The sequence below is a fragment of the Callorhinus ursinus genome, unplaced genomic scaffold (assembly GCF_003265705.2).
Source record: "Callorhinus ursinus isolate GAN/ISIS: 27379988/994484 unplaced genomic scaffold, GSC_fseal_2.0 scaffold75, whole genome shotgun sequence".
Lineage (NCBI taxonomy): Eukaryota > Metazoa > Chordata > Mammalia > Carnivora > Otariidae > Callorhinus > Callorhinus ursinus.
In genome coordinates this window covers 2,952,305-2,969,544 of record NW_027397137.1, presented here as the reverse complement: position 1 = coordinate 2,969,544, position 17,240 = coordinate 2,952,305, and the positions used below count along the sequence as shown (strand labels likewise).

The 17,240-nt window shown below is 47.6% G+C and overlaps 1 protein-coding gene across 3 annotated transcripts in view; it reads right to left on the bottom strand.

Moving 5' to 3' along the window:
* The window catches only part of MX1 (MX dynamin like GTPase 1), a 35,644-nt gene that overhangs the window by 14,894 nt on the left and 3,510 nt on the right, over positions 1-17,240 (bottom strand). Inside the window, exons 1-9 of one of the 3 annotated variants that reach the window (XM_025863437.2) lie at positions 17,156-17,224; positions 13,846-13,925; positions 12,597-12,717; positions 7,817-8,009; positions 6,616-6,753; positions 3,786-3,940; positions 2,976-3,114; positions 2,185-2,383; positions 334-412 (exon numbers count right to left, since the gene is read on the bottom strand). In XM_025863437.2, the coding sequence (XP_025719222.1) occupies positions 334-412; positions 2,185-2,383; positions 2,976-3,114; positions 3,786-3,940; positions 6,616-6,753; positions 7,817-8,009; positions 12,597-12,695 (1,002 nt within the window). In that variant the 5' untranslated portion in view covers positions 12,696-12,717; positions 13,846-13,925; positions 17,156-17,224. Of the gene's footprint in view, positions 1-333; positions 413-2,184; positions 2,384-2,975; positions 3,115-3,785; positions 3,941-6,615; positions 6,754-7,816; positions 8,010-12,596; positions 12,718-13,845; positions 13,926-14,821; positions 15,100-17,155; positions 17,225-17,240 lie in introns of those variants that run through there. The other 2 variants (XM_025863436.2, XM_025863438.2) reach the window with 2 other exon arrangements.

Genomic DNA, 17,240 nt, shown 5'->3' with positions numbered 1-17,240 from the left:
GAAGAAGAAGAAGAAGAAGAAGAAGAAGAAGAAGAAGAAGAAGAAGAAGAAGATAGCAGGAGGGAAAGAATGAAGGGGGGAAATCGGAGCGGGAGACAAACCAGGAGAGACGATGGACTTTAAAAAAACAAACTGAGGGTTCTAGAGGGGAGGAGGGTAGGGGGATGTGTTAGCCTGGTGATGGGTATTAAAGAGGGCACGTTCTGCGTGGAGCACTGGGTGTTATACGCAAACCATGAATCATGGAACACTACATCAAAACTAATGATGTAATGTATGGTGATTAACATAACAACAACAAAAAAGAAAACGGACAGCTCTGCAGGTGCTTACACAGATGTGCGTGATGAGTTCAGAGGTCAGCCTGTCTGCCAGGCAGGGGACTGTGGCCCTTCCTTCCTCCAGGAGGACCCTGTAGACAGAGAAGAGAAGACAATGCCCACATCCATCTTGGTGTGGCCAGAAAATGCAAGTCAGCTTTCTGCTGCAGGGAAAGTCAGGTGACTTCCACCTGGATGGGATATCCTGTAACTGGTACCCAACAGATGTTCAGAACTGGCTTGCATGGAATGATGATTCAGTTGTAGTTATTTTGGATACTTCAAAAATGGTATAGAGTTGTACAGAATTGTTGAGTCACTATACTGTACACTTCAAAATAATTCAATGCTGTATGTTAACTAACTGGAATGAAAATTAAAAGCTTAATTTTAAATTGGTATAGGGGAGCCTAGGTGGTTTAGTCAGTTGAGCATCCAACCCTTGATCTCAGCTCAGGTCTTGATCTCAGGGTTGTGAGTTCAAGCCGCATTGGGCTCCATGCTGGCCATGGAGCCTACTTAAAAAAAATGCTATAGGTGATTGCTTCCAGCTGACACATTGTGTCTCATGACATCTGACTATAAAACTGGTCTTTATAAAAATATACGTGGTCACCTACAAATGTGTTTTCATAACACACACACCCTTCTGTGCATAATACACATGCAAGTCTACATGATACATGGCGGTGTAGGGCTTCACAAAAATACACTGATGAGGGGCGCCTGGGTGGCTCAGTTGGTTAAGCGTCTGCCTTCGGCTCAGGTCATGATTCCAGGGTCCTGGGATGGAGTCCCGCATCGGGCTCCCTGCTCGGCGGGAAGCCTGCTTCTCCCTCTCCCACTCCCCCTGCTTGTGTTCCCTCTCTCGCTATGTCTCTCTCTGTCAGATAAATAAATAAAATCTTTAAAAAAAAATACACTGATGAGTATCTATGTGAGAGTGTGGAGGACACTGATGTAGGGGACACACCCTTCCCCAAGGTGAGAACTTAAACCATGAGCTGCTCGGAGGAAGGAAGGCTCATTCTCACTCTATCCAAATTTGTGTTCGCTGAGTTATTACAGGATTCCTTGTATTTTATTTATTTTTTATTTTTTTTATTTATTTTTTTTAAAGATTTTATTTATTTATTTGAGAGAGAGAGAGAACGAGAGATAGAAAGCACGAGAGGGAAGAGGGTCAGAGGGAGAAGCAGACTCCCTGCCGAGCAGGAAGCCCGATGTGGGACTCGATCCCGGGACTCCAGGATCATGACCTGAGCCGAAGGCCGTCGCTTAACCAACTGAGCCACCCAGGCGCCCCCAGGATTCCTTATATTTTAAAGGACTTTTTAGGATAAAAGGCAGCAGGGAACCAGGAGTTTGCAAGCCTATTTGTGAGAGTACACTCACAGCTAAGTGTTGGTCTCCACATCTGTCAATTTTTTAAATTGTGTTTACCACATGTACGTAAAATTTATAGTTTCCCCCAATGCCACTGATTAATAATCAAACTGATGTGGTCCATGATTTGAAAGGCCTCATTTATCATACATCAAATATGTGTACCTGGGTCAATTTCTGGGCTTTCTGATGTTTTTCCCCTATTCTGAGGTATTTATGTGTTTACTCTGGTTGCAGCACCATACCGTATAAATGACTGTAGCAAATTCCCTCCTTATCTGATCTTTTAAAGGTATTTTTTACTACATTTTGTCAATTCCTCTTTTATTTTTCCAGGCAAATTCTGCAGTCATTGTCAAGGTGCAAACACACTCACACATAGACTCCGAATGTCTGCTTTTGGACAGCAACCCTTTTCCCCAGGAAAAACCGAGGCCCCAGGTTGTGGTTCACCCTTGTGAAAATGCAGCCAGGGTACCTGAAATGTGGGTGGTCCTCAAAGAAGTCTCTCTCTTTTTGCAGAGCCTCGGTCAGGGTCACTTGGTCCTGGATATCCTGCTGGCCCCGACACTTGACAATCATGTAGCCCTTCTTCAGGTGACAGACAAGGTTCTGTGCCACATCCACCACCTTGCTTTCAGAACCTCTGTCCACCAGGTCAGGCTTTGTCAAGATTCCTGCAAGCCGGAGCCTTCCGATTAGAGACCGCTCCCCACTCCCTCTCAGCCTGCTGGATGGCACACAGTAGCCCCCGCAGAACTACCGTGCGGGCAGAGCCCCCGGCTGGGGGCAGAACCACAGCTCAGGCTGCACAAAGACCACGAGCCCCTGTGAGCAGCTTGGGGGACTGGCTTCACTCAGGTCTTGGTCCCCATGCCAGAGACACAGTGGCATGTAATGGCCTTTTACTTTTCCTTCTGCTCAGTGGAAGGGTTCATTCTCTACTGCACTGGTTCTCAAACTTCCCTGTGCAGCAGAAACCCCTTCCCGAGGCAAATCTTAGCGTGCAGGGTCTCGGGCCCTGCCCTGGGGATTCTACCTCAGGAGGTTTGGTGGGGTCGAGGGCCTTGCATTACTGTACATCCTTCATTCGAGGGCCTTGCATTGCTAAACATGCTCCAGTTCTTTCTGGTGCAGGTGGCGGGGGCGGGGCGTGTGGCCCACACTTGGAGAAGCACAGGTCTGGCCAGGACTGGCAGCCTCATTTGCTGAGCCCACTGCAAAGTGAAGGTTACCACCTACGGTTGTCAGGTTCTTCTCTCTTCTTACCTATGGTCCTGTCGCCGTCGGGGTCCACCTCCTGAGCCATGCTCAGCGCCTCTGTGGTGGCGATGTCCACGTTGCAGGGGACCACCACCAAGTTGATCGTCTCCTGCTTAAGGATGTACTTCTTGATGAGTTTCTTGGTCTGTGAGAAGATGAGAGCGTATGAGAGCCGGGACAGGTCCTGACCTTGTACTTGCTTCGGGACCTCAGAGTCCCAGGATATCTCCCCCAAAGAAATGAGCCTGCAGCACAAGCTTGGTGGCATTGTCCAAGCCAGAAGTTACGAGAAACCGAGCTCTCCATGGCAGAAACAGAGCCCTGGGGGCGGGGGTGGGGAAACCACCAGATCTTAGCTCAGGAACTGTCTCCTAAGACTCCACAGCTGATAACCACAGGGAAAAACAAGATGCCAAGAAGTGCTTGACTGTGCCCTAAATCTTTAATCCCTTGGGTGACATTCGCTAGTATGAAAATGTCATTATACTTGTTTCTAATGTTTTCTCTCCCCACATAAAACCCCTTCCTAATACACACCGGCTTAGATACACCACAAAATGTACCTAATAACCATAAATGGGTCACCGTGTAAATCCCACACACGTGTAAAACGGATTTCCGGTTTTGCCTGTTTGCCTTACACTCCCCAGAACGCCTCCATCTGACTCCACCAAGTCAGATGGAGGCCACAGAGACCACCACGCTCTCCCAATGCCCCTCACACCTCCCGATGTCCACTGTCCCAACCCAGCCCTGAGCCCGCTGCTGTCTGGGGCACTGCTCCGCTCCCTCCTCGCCCCGGAACCAAGGCTTTACCTGGTGTCCGATGTCGGCCGGCTGATTGCCCACGGCCACCCTGGTGATGCCAGGGAGGTCTATCAGTGTCAGATCCGGGACATGAGGGGAGCTGACCTCCAGGCTGATTAGCTCATGACTGATCCCCTGTCCTTCCCCGGCAATGGCATTCTGGGCTAGGGAGGGGGGAAACAAGAAAAACTCAGTAGAGCTTAGAGTGGAAGCATCTCCCTAACAGCAAATCCTCCCTGCGTGAGTCACGGATAAGGCATATCTGGAGCAGATTCCTTTCTGGAGCTAAAAGGAACCTCAAAGCCTAACTCAGTATTTTCCTTGCCAGTGGCCAGAACTGTCTCCAGAGAAAAAACATCTAGTGAAGACATCTCTCAAGATCATCCCCACCTGTACCAGCCCAGAGCTGGGCAGACCTGAGTTCTTCCCACTGTCACACCTAAATCTTCCCGTTGATGCCATTAGGAAATTAACAACAAAGTAAAATGAAAGCAAATAAAAACACATGGGAACTCTTGAAACACGATCTGGGAACTTAGGGAGGGCAATTTTTCTTGTGGAAAAATTGATGAGCATTGGTATTCCAATATGGAATTTCATTTTGCTCCTTTCTCCTTAATGATGAAAATTTCAAGATATAAATGTATTTCGGGGGCACCTGGGTGGCTCAATCAGTTAAGCATCTGCCTTCAGCTCAGGTCATGATCCTGGATTCCTGGGATCTCTCAGCGGAGAGTCTGCTTCTCCCTCTGCTCCTCCCCCTGCTCGTGCTCGCTCGCTCTCTCTCTCTCTCAGAGAAATAAATAAAATCTTTTTTAAAAAAGATATAAATGGGGTGCCTGGGTGGCTCAGTTGTTAAGCGTCTGCCTTCGGCTCAGGTCGTGATCCCAGGGTCCCGGGATCGAGTCCCACATCGGGCTCCCCGCTCGGCAGGAAGCCTGCTTCTCCCTCTCCCACTCCCCCTGCTTGTGTTCCTGCTCTTGCTCACTCTCTCTCTGTCAAAAAAAAAAAAAAAAAAAGATATAAATGCATTTCATCAAATTGTTAGCTAATACCACTGGACTCCTTTCTACAAATCCAGAATGGCTTGTTTTATAGCAGTCAGGAACTCAGGACGGGAGTGACAACAACAATGGCCTGTGTGTCATCATCTGCTACCTATATCCATTTACCGGATATCCATTTACCCCAATATCCATTTACCGGACACGCAGTTGTGAGATTACGTCTGGTCCATGGGGTAAGTGTGACAAAGGCACAGAAAACCTCCAGAAACTCTGCTGGAAAGGGAGGAGAAGCCCTGTGCTGGTGTCCCTCCAGCTGGAATGGGGGCTTTCTGACTAGATCAGGCGGCCTTGGGAGTGACCGCCACACACAACAGAGAAACAACATGGGAGTCTGGTTCTTGATGCTGGAACCCCCAAACCAGCTCTGGGCTGCCTCCCTCCAGACGTCTATGTGAGAGACAAATAAAATGGGCAGATCACTTAAACCACCGTGTTAGCAGCCCGCTTCCCCAAATGGCCTCCAGAGTCCCTTCCATCACTGTACTCACACTCCTCTACAGAGTGACCTTCTCCCATCCAGAGAGTCCATCCCTCAGCATCGGGCTCACCCTGTGACCCCCTATGGCTGACAGGACATCACAGAATGGATCCCAGTAGAGACTGAGAACTCATGCACGGGGGCCCCTCCTCCTTTGCTGCCGAGAACCACCCCCCCCCAATCTAAAGAGCCCAGCCTGGCGTCCCGGAGGAGGATGGCCACCACATGGTCATTCCAGCCCTGGGCTTGGGTAGGTGACCCAGGCCGTCCTAGACTGCTGGCCCCAGCCAAGCCAGCTGGGGGGAAGAACTGCCCAGCTGATCCACGGAATCACGAGAAACAAACAGTTCCAAGCCATTAGGTTTTGAGATCAGTCTGTTATGCAGAAAGGGCCAAATGGTACACACAGTGGTTTTGAGTTTTCTGCCCCAGGAGCCAACCTGACCCCAGCAATCACACAATAACATTTTGACTATCCAACATCCTTCAACTTTGGTAAAACAGTCTATAAGTGCGACTTAGGGCCTCCACCTTCATAAAAGCCAAACTCATTTTTTTTCTGCTGCTGAATATGAGGTTATGCTACTTTTGTACCCTCCTCAAATGATTGAACCTTCATCGTGACAAACTAGGAAGAAAGTCAAGTCAACATGGAGAAGCTTATTTATTCGCCTCACTCATTCTTAGCAGCAGCCAATAGGGTCACTATGGTTCCTGACTGACTTCGAATGTTACTTCTTGCAGATGCTTCAAGTCGGCAGAGTGATCTGTGTGGTTTGCATTCACTGAGACCTACCACCCGTCAGCCTAAGCTAGGATTATGCACACATGTGCATTTCACTCTTGGAGGAAAAGGCCCAGGAAAAGTTTCTAAAGAGGGTTCAAGGATGGTCCAGAGTGCCTTTTTACCAGGTGAACGGGGAAAGGGGTTCCCCGGCCCCACACCCTGATCCCTCCTCCGTCAGATCTGTGGAGTGGGAAAGCCCTTGAGCAAGGGACAGATACTCCTTGTTTAAAGTTTTTCACATTACTCTCAGATACTTACTTACAAACTAAGCAATAAATGGCTGAGGTCAGATTCTTGTCCAAAGTGCTGGTCTTCACAGGGGTCAAAGAAGAGAAGCTACAAAGGAGCTAGGGCCTGATGCAGATGTGGGCAGGAGAGGGGGTTCCCAGGGGAGCAGGAAGGGCCCAGACAGGGAAGGGTAGGAAAGTGAGAGATGGACGCCCTCCCACTTCACACAGGTGACCAGATGTCCAAAGAGGCGATAATGAGTGAACATGAGGCCCTCACCTTTATTGATTTCCACTTCCACCTCCGAAGGGTCTGAAATCTCCATCTCGAAGTCCTGGTAACTGACTTTGCTCCTCCACTCATCCTTGTCCAGGAGCTTCTTCAGCTTCAGTACCAGAGGACATCTTGTAACGATCCCTGGAGACCATGTCCACATCAGTCCTATACTCTGCTCTTAGGGGTCCTAGAGGGTGGCCTTCGACTTTTCCACAATCATCTGGGCAGACCACTAAAACTTTCTGGTCTTGTTCTCTAATACTTGGATGTGTTACGTCCAGGGTGGCCTTAGAAATATGCATCTTGAGTAGGCAGCCCAGGTAATTTTTTGCTCACTAATGCTTGAAAGCCACCACTCTAGGCTTCTTGCTTCATCTCAGAGTTTTGCCATCTGCTCCGGTGGCATGCTACAGTGGGAAACCGCCAAACTCAGGGAAATGTGCTCCGTTATTCCCCAGGATACATCATCCACTACCATCAGGAATGCATTCTGCTCTCACGAGGCCCCTCACCACAATCCCCCTGCTGTAAGCTTCCAGATCCCACCCTCCTCTACATCTGACCTATATTTCAAGGCCCATCTCAGGCCTGCCCCCTTCCCTTGAGCCCTCATTGATCCCTCGGCCTTGGTGCTCAAACAGCACCACCAACCAGAGCACCAATCTTTACCTCCCATTCAGAGGGTCACTTCTTGAGAAGGGGCTCAGGAGAGACACCCACATGCACATGGTTCTGGGGGCCCAAATACATTTATTTAGACCTGCCACAAAGTGCAGGTTACATACAATGCACATAAAAATGTGCAACATCAGCTATGGACTGAATCATGCCCCCCCACATTCATATGTTGAAAGTCTAACCCCAATATGACTGTATTTGGAGATGGGGCCTTTCTTTAAAAGGGTAATTAAGGTTAAATGAGGTCATAAGAGGTGGAACCCTAACCAATACGACTGGCATCCATACAAAAAAGGGAAGAGACCCCAGACGTGTGCACACAGAGTAAAGGTCATAGGAGGAAACAATGAGATGATCACCTGCACGAGGAGAAAGGCCTGGGGAGAAACCAACCCTGCCAATACCTAGGTGCTGGACTTCCAGCCTCCAGAACTGTGAGAAATAAATTTCTGTTGTTTTAGCCTCCCAGCCTGTGGCATTTTGTTATGGCTGCCTGAGCTGACTCATACAGAGGACAAGTTTTTACCGCTGCCTCTGGGGAGGGCGACCCCCGATAGAGCCTCCAGCACGGAGCTCTTGCCCGAGCTCTGGTCCCCGATGACGGCAATGGCGGGCAGGGCCAGGTCCTGCTCCACGCCCAGTGCCCGCAGGGAGTCGATGAGGTCGATGCAGGGGCGCACCTTCTCCTCATACTGGCTACACAGGCTGTTCTCGGGCTCCTAAAGGAAGCGGAATCAAAGAATTCTGTTATGGCCTGCAGGTCATGTTCCATCAAAGGTGGACAACTTCAATCAGCCTAATACCATAGGTTCATGGAGCTCACAAAAGAGAATGGGAAAGGAACAGAAAGAAATATTTAAAGAAATAATAGATAAAAATTTCCCAAACTTGAACAGTTAACCCAAAGACCAAGAAGCTCAATGAACCCCAAACATAAGAAACATAAACTACATCAAGGCCCATTTTAATCAAATTGCCCAAAACCAGTGATGGAGAGAAAGTGTTTCAAGCGGTCAGAGAACATGTTTACACATCGAAGAGCAAAGATGAAATTTACAGCAGATTTCTCATCAGAAACAATACAAAGAAGAAGATAGTGGAATAACCTTTTTTAAATACTGGGGGAATAATCCACCAACCTAGAATTCCATACCTAGCTAAAATATCTCTTTAACAGATGAAGACAAATGAAGACTTTTTCAGACATAAAAAAGTGAATGAATTCATCACCAGCAGGTCAGCACCACAGGGAATATTAGTCCTTCTGCCAGAAGGAAAATGATACTGAATGAAAATCTGAATCTACACAAAGAAATCTGTGCCAGAAATGGTTACTATACTTTTTTAGAATAACGTACATATCTTTAAAACACATATGACCAAACAGAAATAATAGTAACAATATGTTTGTAAGTCAAATTAAAATTCATGACAAAAATAGCATGAAGGAGGGCACCTGGGTGGCTCAGTCAGTTGAGTATCTGCTTTTGGCTCACGTCATGATTCCGGGGTCCCGGGAGTGAGCCCCACCTCAGGCTCCCTGCTCAGTGGGGATGCTGCTTCTCCCTCTCCCTCTGCCCCTCCCCCCACCACTCGTGTGCTCTCTGTGTCTCTCAAATAAATAAATAAAATCTTCTAAAAAAGAAAAATAGCATGAAGGCTGGGAGGGGAGAAATAGAAGGGTTATGGTTTGGAAGCATATGGTTGTAAGGTTCTTGTTTAAACATGAAGTCACATGCTACCACTTCAAGGTAGACTTGATTAGTTAAAGATGTATAATATAAACGCTAAAGTAGGCATACTTAATAAACCAACAAAGGAGATAAAAGAATCATAAAAAATAATTTGATTACTTCAAAAGAAGGTAGGAACAGAGAAAAGGGAAATGAAGGTTAGATAAGTCAAACGGAAAACTAATAGCAAAATGGTCTTCTCAAACTTATATTAACAACCACAATAAATATAAATGGTCTAAATATGCCTAGGATAGTCAAAGTGATTTTGAAAAAGAAGAACAAAGTTGGAAGGCTAACATTACCTGATTTCAATATTTATTTAAAAAGCTTCAGTAACCAAAACAATGTGATACTAGTGTAAAAATAGAGAAAGAGATCAATAGAACAGAATATGTATTTCAGAAATAAACTGACATTATGTATGGCCAACTGATTTTTGACAAAAGTGCAAGGGCAATGCTGTGGAGAGATAAGCTTTTAAACAAATGGTGCTGGGACAATTGGACATATATATACACATGAAAAATAACTTGTATCGGGGCGCCTGGGTGGCTCAGTCATTAAGCGTCTGCCTTCGGCTCAGGTCACGATCCCAGGGTCCTGGGATCGAGCCCTGCACTGGGCTCCCTGCTCGGCAGGAAGCCTGCTTCTCCCTCTCCCACTCCCCCTGCTTGTGTTCCCTCTCTCGCTATGTCTCTCTCAAATAAATAAATAAAATCTTTAAAAAAACCCTTTGTATCTATATTCTACACCATATAAAAAAATTGACTCACAATGGATCATAGACCTAAGTGCAAAACCTAAAACTACAGAACTTCTAGAAGAAAACAGGAGAAAAATCTTTGTGGCTGTGGGTTAGGCAATGTTTTCTTTGATATGGCCCCTAAAGCACAATTTATAAAAGAGCCATTGATAAATTGGACTTCATCAAAATCGAAAACATCCAATCTTTCAAAAAGACTGTTGAGAGAATAAAAACAAGCCATAATCTGGGAGAAAATGTTTGCAAAACATGTATTTGGCAAAGGATTTATGCCCAGAATATATAAAGAACTCTCAAACCTTGACAAGAAAACAGACATCTGATTAAGAAGAAAATATGAGAGGGGCGCCTGGGTGGCTCAGTTGGTTAAGCATCTGCCTTTGGCTCAGGCCACAATCCCAGGGTCCTGGGATCGAGCCCCGCATTGGGCTCCTTGCTCAGCAGGGAGCCTGCTTCTCCCTCTGCCTGCAGCTTCCCCTGCTTGTGCTCTCTCTCTCTCTCTCTCTGATAAATAAATTAAAAAAAAGAAGAAGAAAATATGAGAATGGGCTTTATAATATACCTAGGTTTTTACAGTTCCTTTATATCATGGTGAGAAGTTATTTATATTTTGTGCATCCAGAATCCCCTCACTGTTGGGAGCTAATCAGTTTCCTACCCCTGGCCCCCTTGATGCTAACTTGCTCTTAGTAACTCTCCCTCCTTCCCTCACCCTTCTGGCTACCCATGTATCCCCACCTCGTCCTCCTCATATACTACCCTGACCTCAATCTCTCTCCCTTATAGCGATAGTCTTGAATAAAATCCTCCTGGCCACGGGGTGTCTGGGTGGCTCCGTTGGTTAAGCGTCTGCCTTTGGCTCAGGTCATGATTTCAGGGTCCTGGGATCAAGCCCCATGTTGGACTCCCTGCTCAGCAGGGAACCTGCTGCTCCCTCTCCTCCCTGCTCGTGCTCTCTCTCTCTCTCTCTCTCTCTAATAAAAAAAAAGATCCTCCTGGCCATGTTTTCAACAAGCACCTGCTGCAATTTTTCTCTATGACGAACTTCATTAAAGTCTAGAGCACACCTCCCGAGGGAGAGCCCTGGGGTGGTCATGCCAGGAGCCTGGCTACATCTTTGTACCCACCAGGCTCCATCTTAGCCCTCCTCATGGGTTCTTTTTTGTTTTCATTTCTTTTTATCACCCATTCACAAGAGTTTATACAACATGAATAACAGTGATAGTGCATGAACCAACTACCTGAATTAAGAAAACACATAATCCAAAAAAAAAAAGAAAAGAAAAGAAAACACATAATCCCAGTATGCAAGACACTCCACATACGCTCCCTTATCACCTTCTTGCTGTTTCTCCTTCCCCCACTGAGGGTCCCTCCATCTTGAGGCTCATGAGAACCATGTTCTTGTTCTTCTTGATGGTTTTACCACCTACCCATCTTTGAGCAATACATTGCTTCCTGCTGCCTGATTTGGAAGTTTATATAAATGGGACCACACCATATATTTCTTCTATGACTTGACTCTGTTTCACCACTGTTTTTTACATCTCAGTGCCCTGATTCCCACTCCTACACAGAATTCTGCCACACGAGCATTCCACTGTCTACAGATGTGTCCGCCATTCCCGGGCACTTGTGTTGATTCTGGGTTTTGCTATCATAAACACCATTATGAGCATGGCTCTCAGCGGGTACCCGCAAGAGTTTGTATAGTGGTTCTCAAACTTGAGCACAAACAGGATCACCTGGAGGGCCTATTAAAACGTAGATGGCAGACCCACCCCTGGAGTTCCTAGTTCTTTAGGTTTGCCGGAGGTGGAAGCGTGGGGAGCATATTTGTATTTCAAACTTTTCAGGCCTTGTTGAGGATGCTGGTTTGGGGACCACACTTTGAGAACCAAGGTTTACACCTAGAAAGGGAATTGCTACATTATAAGACACACCCATTTAACGTGCCTGGAAAAGGCCAAGCTACAGCCAAGCATGTGGGTGTGGGTGGGGTGAGTTCTTACTGCCCCATAAGCTGCTGGTTACAGTCGGGCAAGAGACACAGTTATATTAGGGGCAGTCTTATCTTTCCATGTCCTTCAATGTGGCTTTTAATATTGTTCCAAATATTGTTTGGCATTGATTATGAAAATGGGGTCAACTTGAAAGAGGCTGATGATCCATGACCTTAAGACACGTGACAGCAGTAAAGGGGGCTCTCTCTCATGAAGTAAATACTATTATCATTCCCACTTGGGAGACGGGAAGCCAGGCTTAGAAACCAGGGAGGAATAGCTGTCTTATAAATGAGATCATACAGCTGCAAACGTCTGCATTGGGATAAAATTCAGATCAGACTGATTTCAGAGGCCAAGTTTGGTTCCCACCAAAAATAAGTCTTGATTCTGGCAAAAAAAGGCACCCCATGTGAGGGAGTCTTACAGTGACACCTCAGGGTTGCAGCTGGAGATGGGACCAGGCTGTGGGCGTGGGACAGCACAGTGGTCCTTGCGCCCGGAGCCCAGGCCAGTTCCCAAGGGAGCCCCGTCAGCATTCAGCATCTTGCCTGGCTTCCCAGGCTTAAATTGCACCCCATCCACCAGTGTCGGCCAAGGCAAAGCATGGACACCACCTTGGGCGGCCAGATGGGCCCCAGCTGAGCAAGTGAGGGATCACATCGGCCAGCATGGTAGGAGAGATAAGTAAGCAGCATCCTGGGGGGCGGGAGGGTGGGTGGGCAGCAGCATCACGGTCTACAAGGGCAGCCCTCAGACACAGCTTCTGCCCACACGGATGGAGGTTTTCAGGCAGCAACTTACTGTGTCCTGATTTTTCCCTGCCTTATCAGCCAGTCCGTTTAGTAACAGATGACTGGATCCAGGATCTGAGTCAGTGATTTTTCCTTTAGAATTAACCATCTTCTTCTTTTATGAGTGCGGCCTAAAATCAAGCACATCAGGATTCACACCATTGAGAAGCCAGGCATCTTCAGCCCCAGAACCACACCCACTATGAGACCCAGTGGACAGGCTGTGGGCTCCTTAACTCTTTAGGGACTGGAAAAAAATTGACGAAGAGCCAAATGATGGATGGAGACAGACCTGCCTACCAGTTCAGCTGTCTTCAGGAATGTGCTCCCAGATCCCAAGAGTCTTTCCAACTAGGTATTTCCTGTTACAATTTTAGGTTGAACATCAAAAATTTCTTCGCCATAAATTTAAATAGCGGCAAAGAATGAAATGACAGAGGCGTTTTTAAGATTCACATGTAGGGGCGCCTGGGTGGCTCAGTCGGCTAAGTGTCTGCCTTTGCCTTGGGTCATGATTCTGGGGTCCCGGGATAGCGTCGGGCTCCCCACTCAGCAAGGAGACTGCTTCTCCCTCCCTCTGAACCCCCACCCCCACTCCCACCCCGCAATGCGGGCGTGTGCATGTGAGCTCTCTCTCTCTCTCAAATAAATAAGTAAAATCTTTAAAAAAAATAAAATAAAATTCACATGCAAAAGTAAAATTACTATAGAACCACTTCCAATGTAGCTGCAAGATTCTGAATATTGTGGAGATTTGATACCCAAACTTATAGTTGAAAAAAATACCCGAACTTTAAGTTCTTTTACTCTGTTCCCTTTGCTACCGGCTTCATATTTTTGTTCCATTTCCCCTGTGTAAGTGTATCTTAATGTCCTTTATTCTATTTTTTTCCAGTTTTATTGAGAAATAATTGACATCCATCTCTGCATAAGTTTGAGGTATACAGCATGATGGTTTGATTTACATACTTTGTGTATTTTGAACCTATTCTGATTACCACAACAGGTTTGGCTAACATCCAACTTCACATATAGATACAATATTATTTTGTTTTGAAAGAAGTTAATCAACAACTTTAGCATACTTGTCTGTATCCAAAAAATACATACAGAGATATTTGAAATTCACTTTTAAAAATGTCTGGAACCACAATATTAAATATTAAATTTTACACATCTAATAGTCTTGGGTAAAAGTAAGTGAAAATTTTTCCGTAACTTGAAATAAATGTTATGAAAAATATAAAGCACCTACTTACCTCCAATACACCTTCCTTTTACCTTGATGACGTAATGCTGACTAGTTGAACAGAACTGCAGAGCCGTTCTCCTACACCTCCTTGAAAGCATGCGAAATTTACAAATTAGACCACAAATGGGTGATTAAGTGTGAGTGCTCATCAAGGTCCCATTGCTGAGAACGGTGGGCAGGGGACACGCAATGAAGCAAGGTCATAGTTCTCCGAACCCTTTTAGTAAATCTTAAATATTTTAGTTCTAAGATAGATGGATAAAGCAGAGAGCCTTACTGTGAATTTACTGCCTGAATCAATGATTTTTTTTCTGATGCTCTCTGTGCTTCTTTTCATAAGAGCTTCCCCCAAGAGCTATGCAGTCGTCCTTTAACATTGGGACAGTTGAGGGGTGCCTGGATAGCACAGTCAGTTGGGTGACTGACTCTTGGCTTCTGCTTGGGTCGTGATCTCAGGGTAGTAGGATCGAGCCCCGCGTTGGGATCCGCGCTCAGTGAGCGGGGTCTGCTTGAGATTCTCTCTCCCTCTGCCCCTCCTGCTCATGCTCTCTCTCTCAAATAAACAAATAAATCTTAATAAGTAATAAATATTGGGGCGGTTGAAAGAGCCAGGTTAAAAAAACAAAAGGGAGAGAGGGATGTATTCCTTTTATCGCAAGTGGGAGAAAGGTTTTTTGAAAGGCAATCAATTGTAAAGAGTACTTATGGAATATGGCAATCTGGAAATTTACTTTCTTACCTCCCCTCCTCCCCTACCATGCCTCTGGAAATGCTTTGTGTGCTCAGGGGGTCCCCAACTGGGGCCCCAAGTTGAAGACCACAGCCGCCTCAGTTGGCCCTAATGCACCCAGACAGGTGGCATCGGTGGTCCCTAGGGCTTGTACCCCCATGACCACGGGTTATTTTTGGTCAACAGAAGATTTTGTGAATACATTTCCCTCCTCTGTTTCATAAAATGACATTCCTTTTACACAAAGTCTTACCCGTACATCTTAAATGTTTGCACCTTTCACAGATCATCTTTGAAGATCACTTTGGATGTCAGGAGCAGGGCAATCTCAGTAATTAAAGCCCGTTTCTTACTTATCCATTACACTCCACGTCCTGCTGCACCTGTCAAACCGAACTGAATGCATTCCCACATTTTGGCCTTGATGGAGTCAAGTTCTCAGCCCCAAACTGCTCATAAAATGTCTAACCCATACAGAGTGTTTACAGACAAGACTGCGGGGAGTTCTGAGGTGGGCACACCACCCCCACACCTCTGTCCATGCTCATCTTCCTCACCCCCCAGCAGCCGGGGAGGCCTCTTCACTCACTGCCAAGGTTTGGGGCAGGGGGTGGAGATACTAGCTAGGGCGGGTCTGTGAACTCTCTGGCGTCCACTGTCCATTGAAGGTGGCTGTCCAGCTGCTCCTTGCACTTTGGATTTCAGAGGGGGCAAGTCTACCAGCGGCTTCCACACCCAGACACCATCCACCAGCAGCGTCACTGGAGAATCTCTGCGGTCGGGGGCGGGGGTGGCATCCAGGGTGCCCAGTGGGCTGCTCCCTGTGTGGGAAAGCCTTCTCAGCCCAGACCTCACAAAGGTCTCCCAATCCCTAATAAGAACCACCTACCAGTGCGTCCTGCTGAATGCCTGATTCAAAGTCCGAAACTTGCCCAACAAAATTAAGTCCAGTTTTAAACATAATCCTGGCAGAACTCACATTTACTTTTTCTCTGGATGTTTTGCCTTCCAAAAACCCACTGACATTTAAATTTTTCATGATGGAAGGGGAGAACATCTTGTGCATTAGACCTGATGTACTCTACCTAGCCATGCTGAGCTCAGTGCTGGGAAGTGGGGGGGAGGGAAGCCAGGGAGGAAATGCGGGCGGAGGGCTGTCCACATGACAGGGGTTCCTGGCCGTCCTGGCCAGCAGCTCTGTTCCAAAGTGGAAAACTGACAGAATTAGACATTTTAGGAGCCGTTTGGGACTGACAGCTGGGGGTTGCATCGCTTGACCCTGCTTCTGACAAAAACCCGGTTTAAAATTTGACCAAATAATTTCGAGAATCCTACATGCACAGCTCAGCGCTCACCCGTGATGGAGAGTGCAGGTCTCCGGGCCTGGTTCCCTCTGTCAGCCCCCAAGACGGTCTTACCTTCCTCCATCCCCGAAAACTAGAATGTCCCCCGCTCAGTCCCACCCCGCTGCACAAGCCACAGCGAAGGGAGACCCTGGGCAGCCCTCCATCGCCCGGCTTGCGGCTACGCTGGAAAGGGCACCCCCCCCCCCCCCGCCCGGACGCCTTGGTCCTCCCACCTGCCGCTCCTTCCTACTGGGCTGCTCAGCTACTCAGAACGCCCTCTAGCGGGAGCCCTCCGCTCGAACCTCCCTGTACTCAGCCGGATAGTGCAGACCCCTTGTCTACGCGCTCCCACTGTCGACTTGTCTGGTTGGCACTCCTTAGCAGTGTGAAAAGTAATAAAATTAAAACCTCACTAAGGTAGTGGAGAGGCCGGAAGGGGCCTGTATCATTCCTCCTCAATCATACCAAGGACTGTCAATCACAGACCCCAACAGCAGAGAATCATCAATTAGAGGCCCCAACGGGGCCTCTAATTGCACACGGCAACTCCTACAAGAGATCGGCCACTCCTGCAACTCAGCCAACAAGAAACTGCCATCTCCCTGAAACCCTTCCATTTCTCCAATGGACTTACGTTCAAACAGCCCCTCCCAACCCCCTTCCAGAAAACAACGTTCCTGTCCTTTTGTTTGTTGGACTTGTCTAGGGTTTGGCCAGAGCTTGCGTATCCCGGATTGCAGATCTCGGCTATTCCCAAATAAACCCACTTTCGCAGGCAAAACAACTCATTGTTTTATTTTTAGGGGTAATAGCAGGAAACATAAAAGGATCTAAGCGATGGTCCACCTTTAAGGTGGGCTTGGGGGCCCCGCAGCGGTGGAGATGAAACTTTCTTAGTGTGCACCCCTTGACTAGCTCCCTGGGAGACCCCCTTGGCCGCCATCCCCTCTGCCCGCGCACCTTCCCCAGCAGAGAAGCCCGCAGGGCTGGGTGGGTGGGGGGCTGTTTCTGATGAGTCATCAGGAGCATTAGCACCCTGTTGGCCTGGAGCAGAATCCGGCGTGCTTGAGTCCAGCCAACATCTCCATCACTATTATCACCATCATTACCGTAACTAGCTTCTGCAATCTCCCGTGCCCCCTGGGGAGCTGGTCTCCGCAGCCACCAACCTGCCCGCCCCCGCAGCTCGCTGGAAGGTGCCGGGACCCAGAAGGTGCCGGATCCAAGAGCGCGACACTCACCTGTCCCCGCGCGGCCGCGAGCGTCACCGGCAGCCCCTCTGCTTTTATGCAGCGCCAGGCGCCGCCCCTCCCTGCCCGCCCCCCC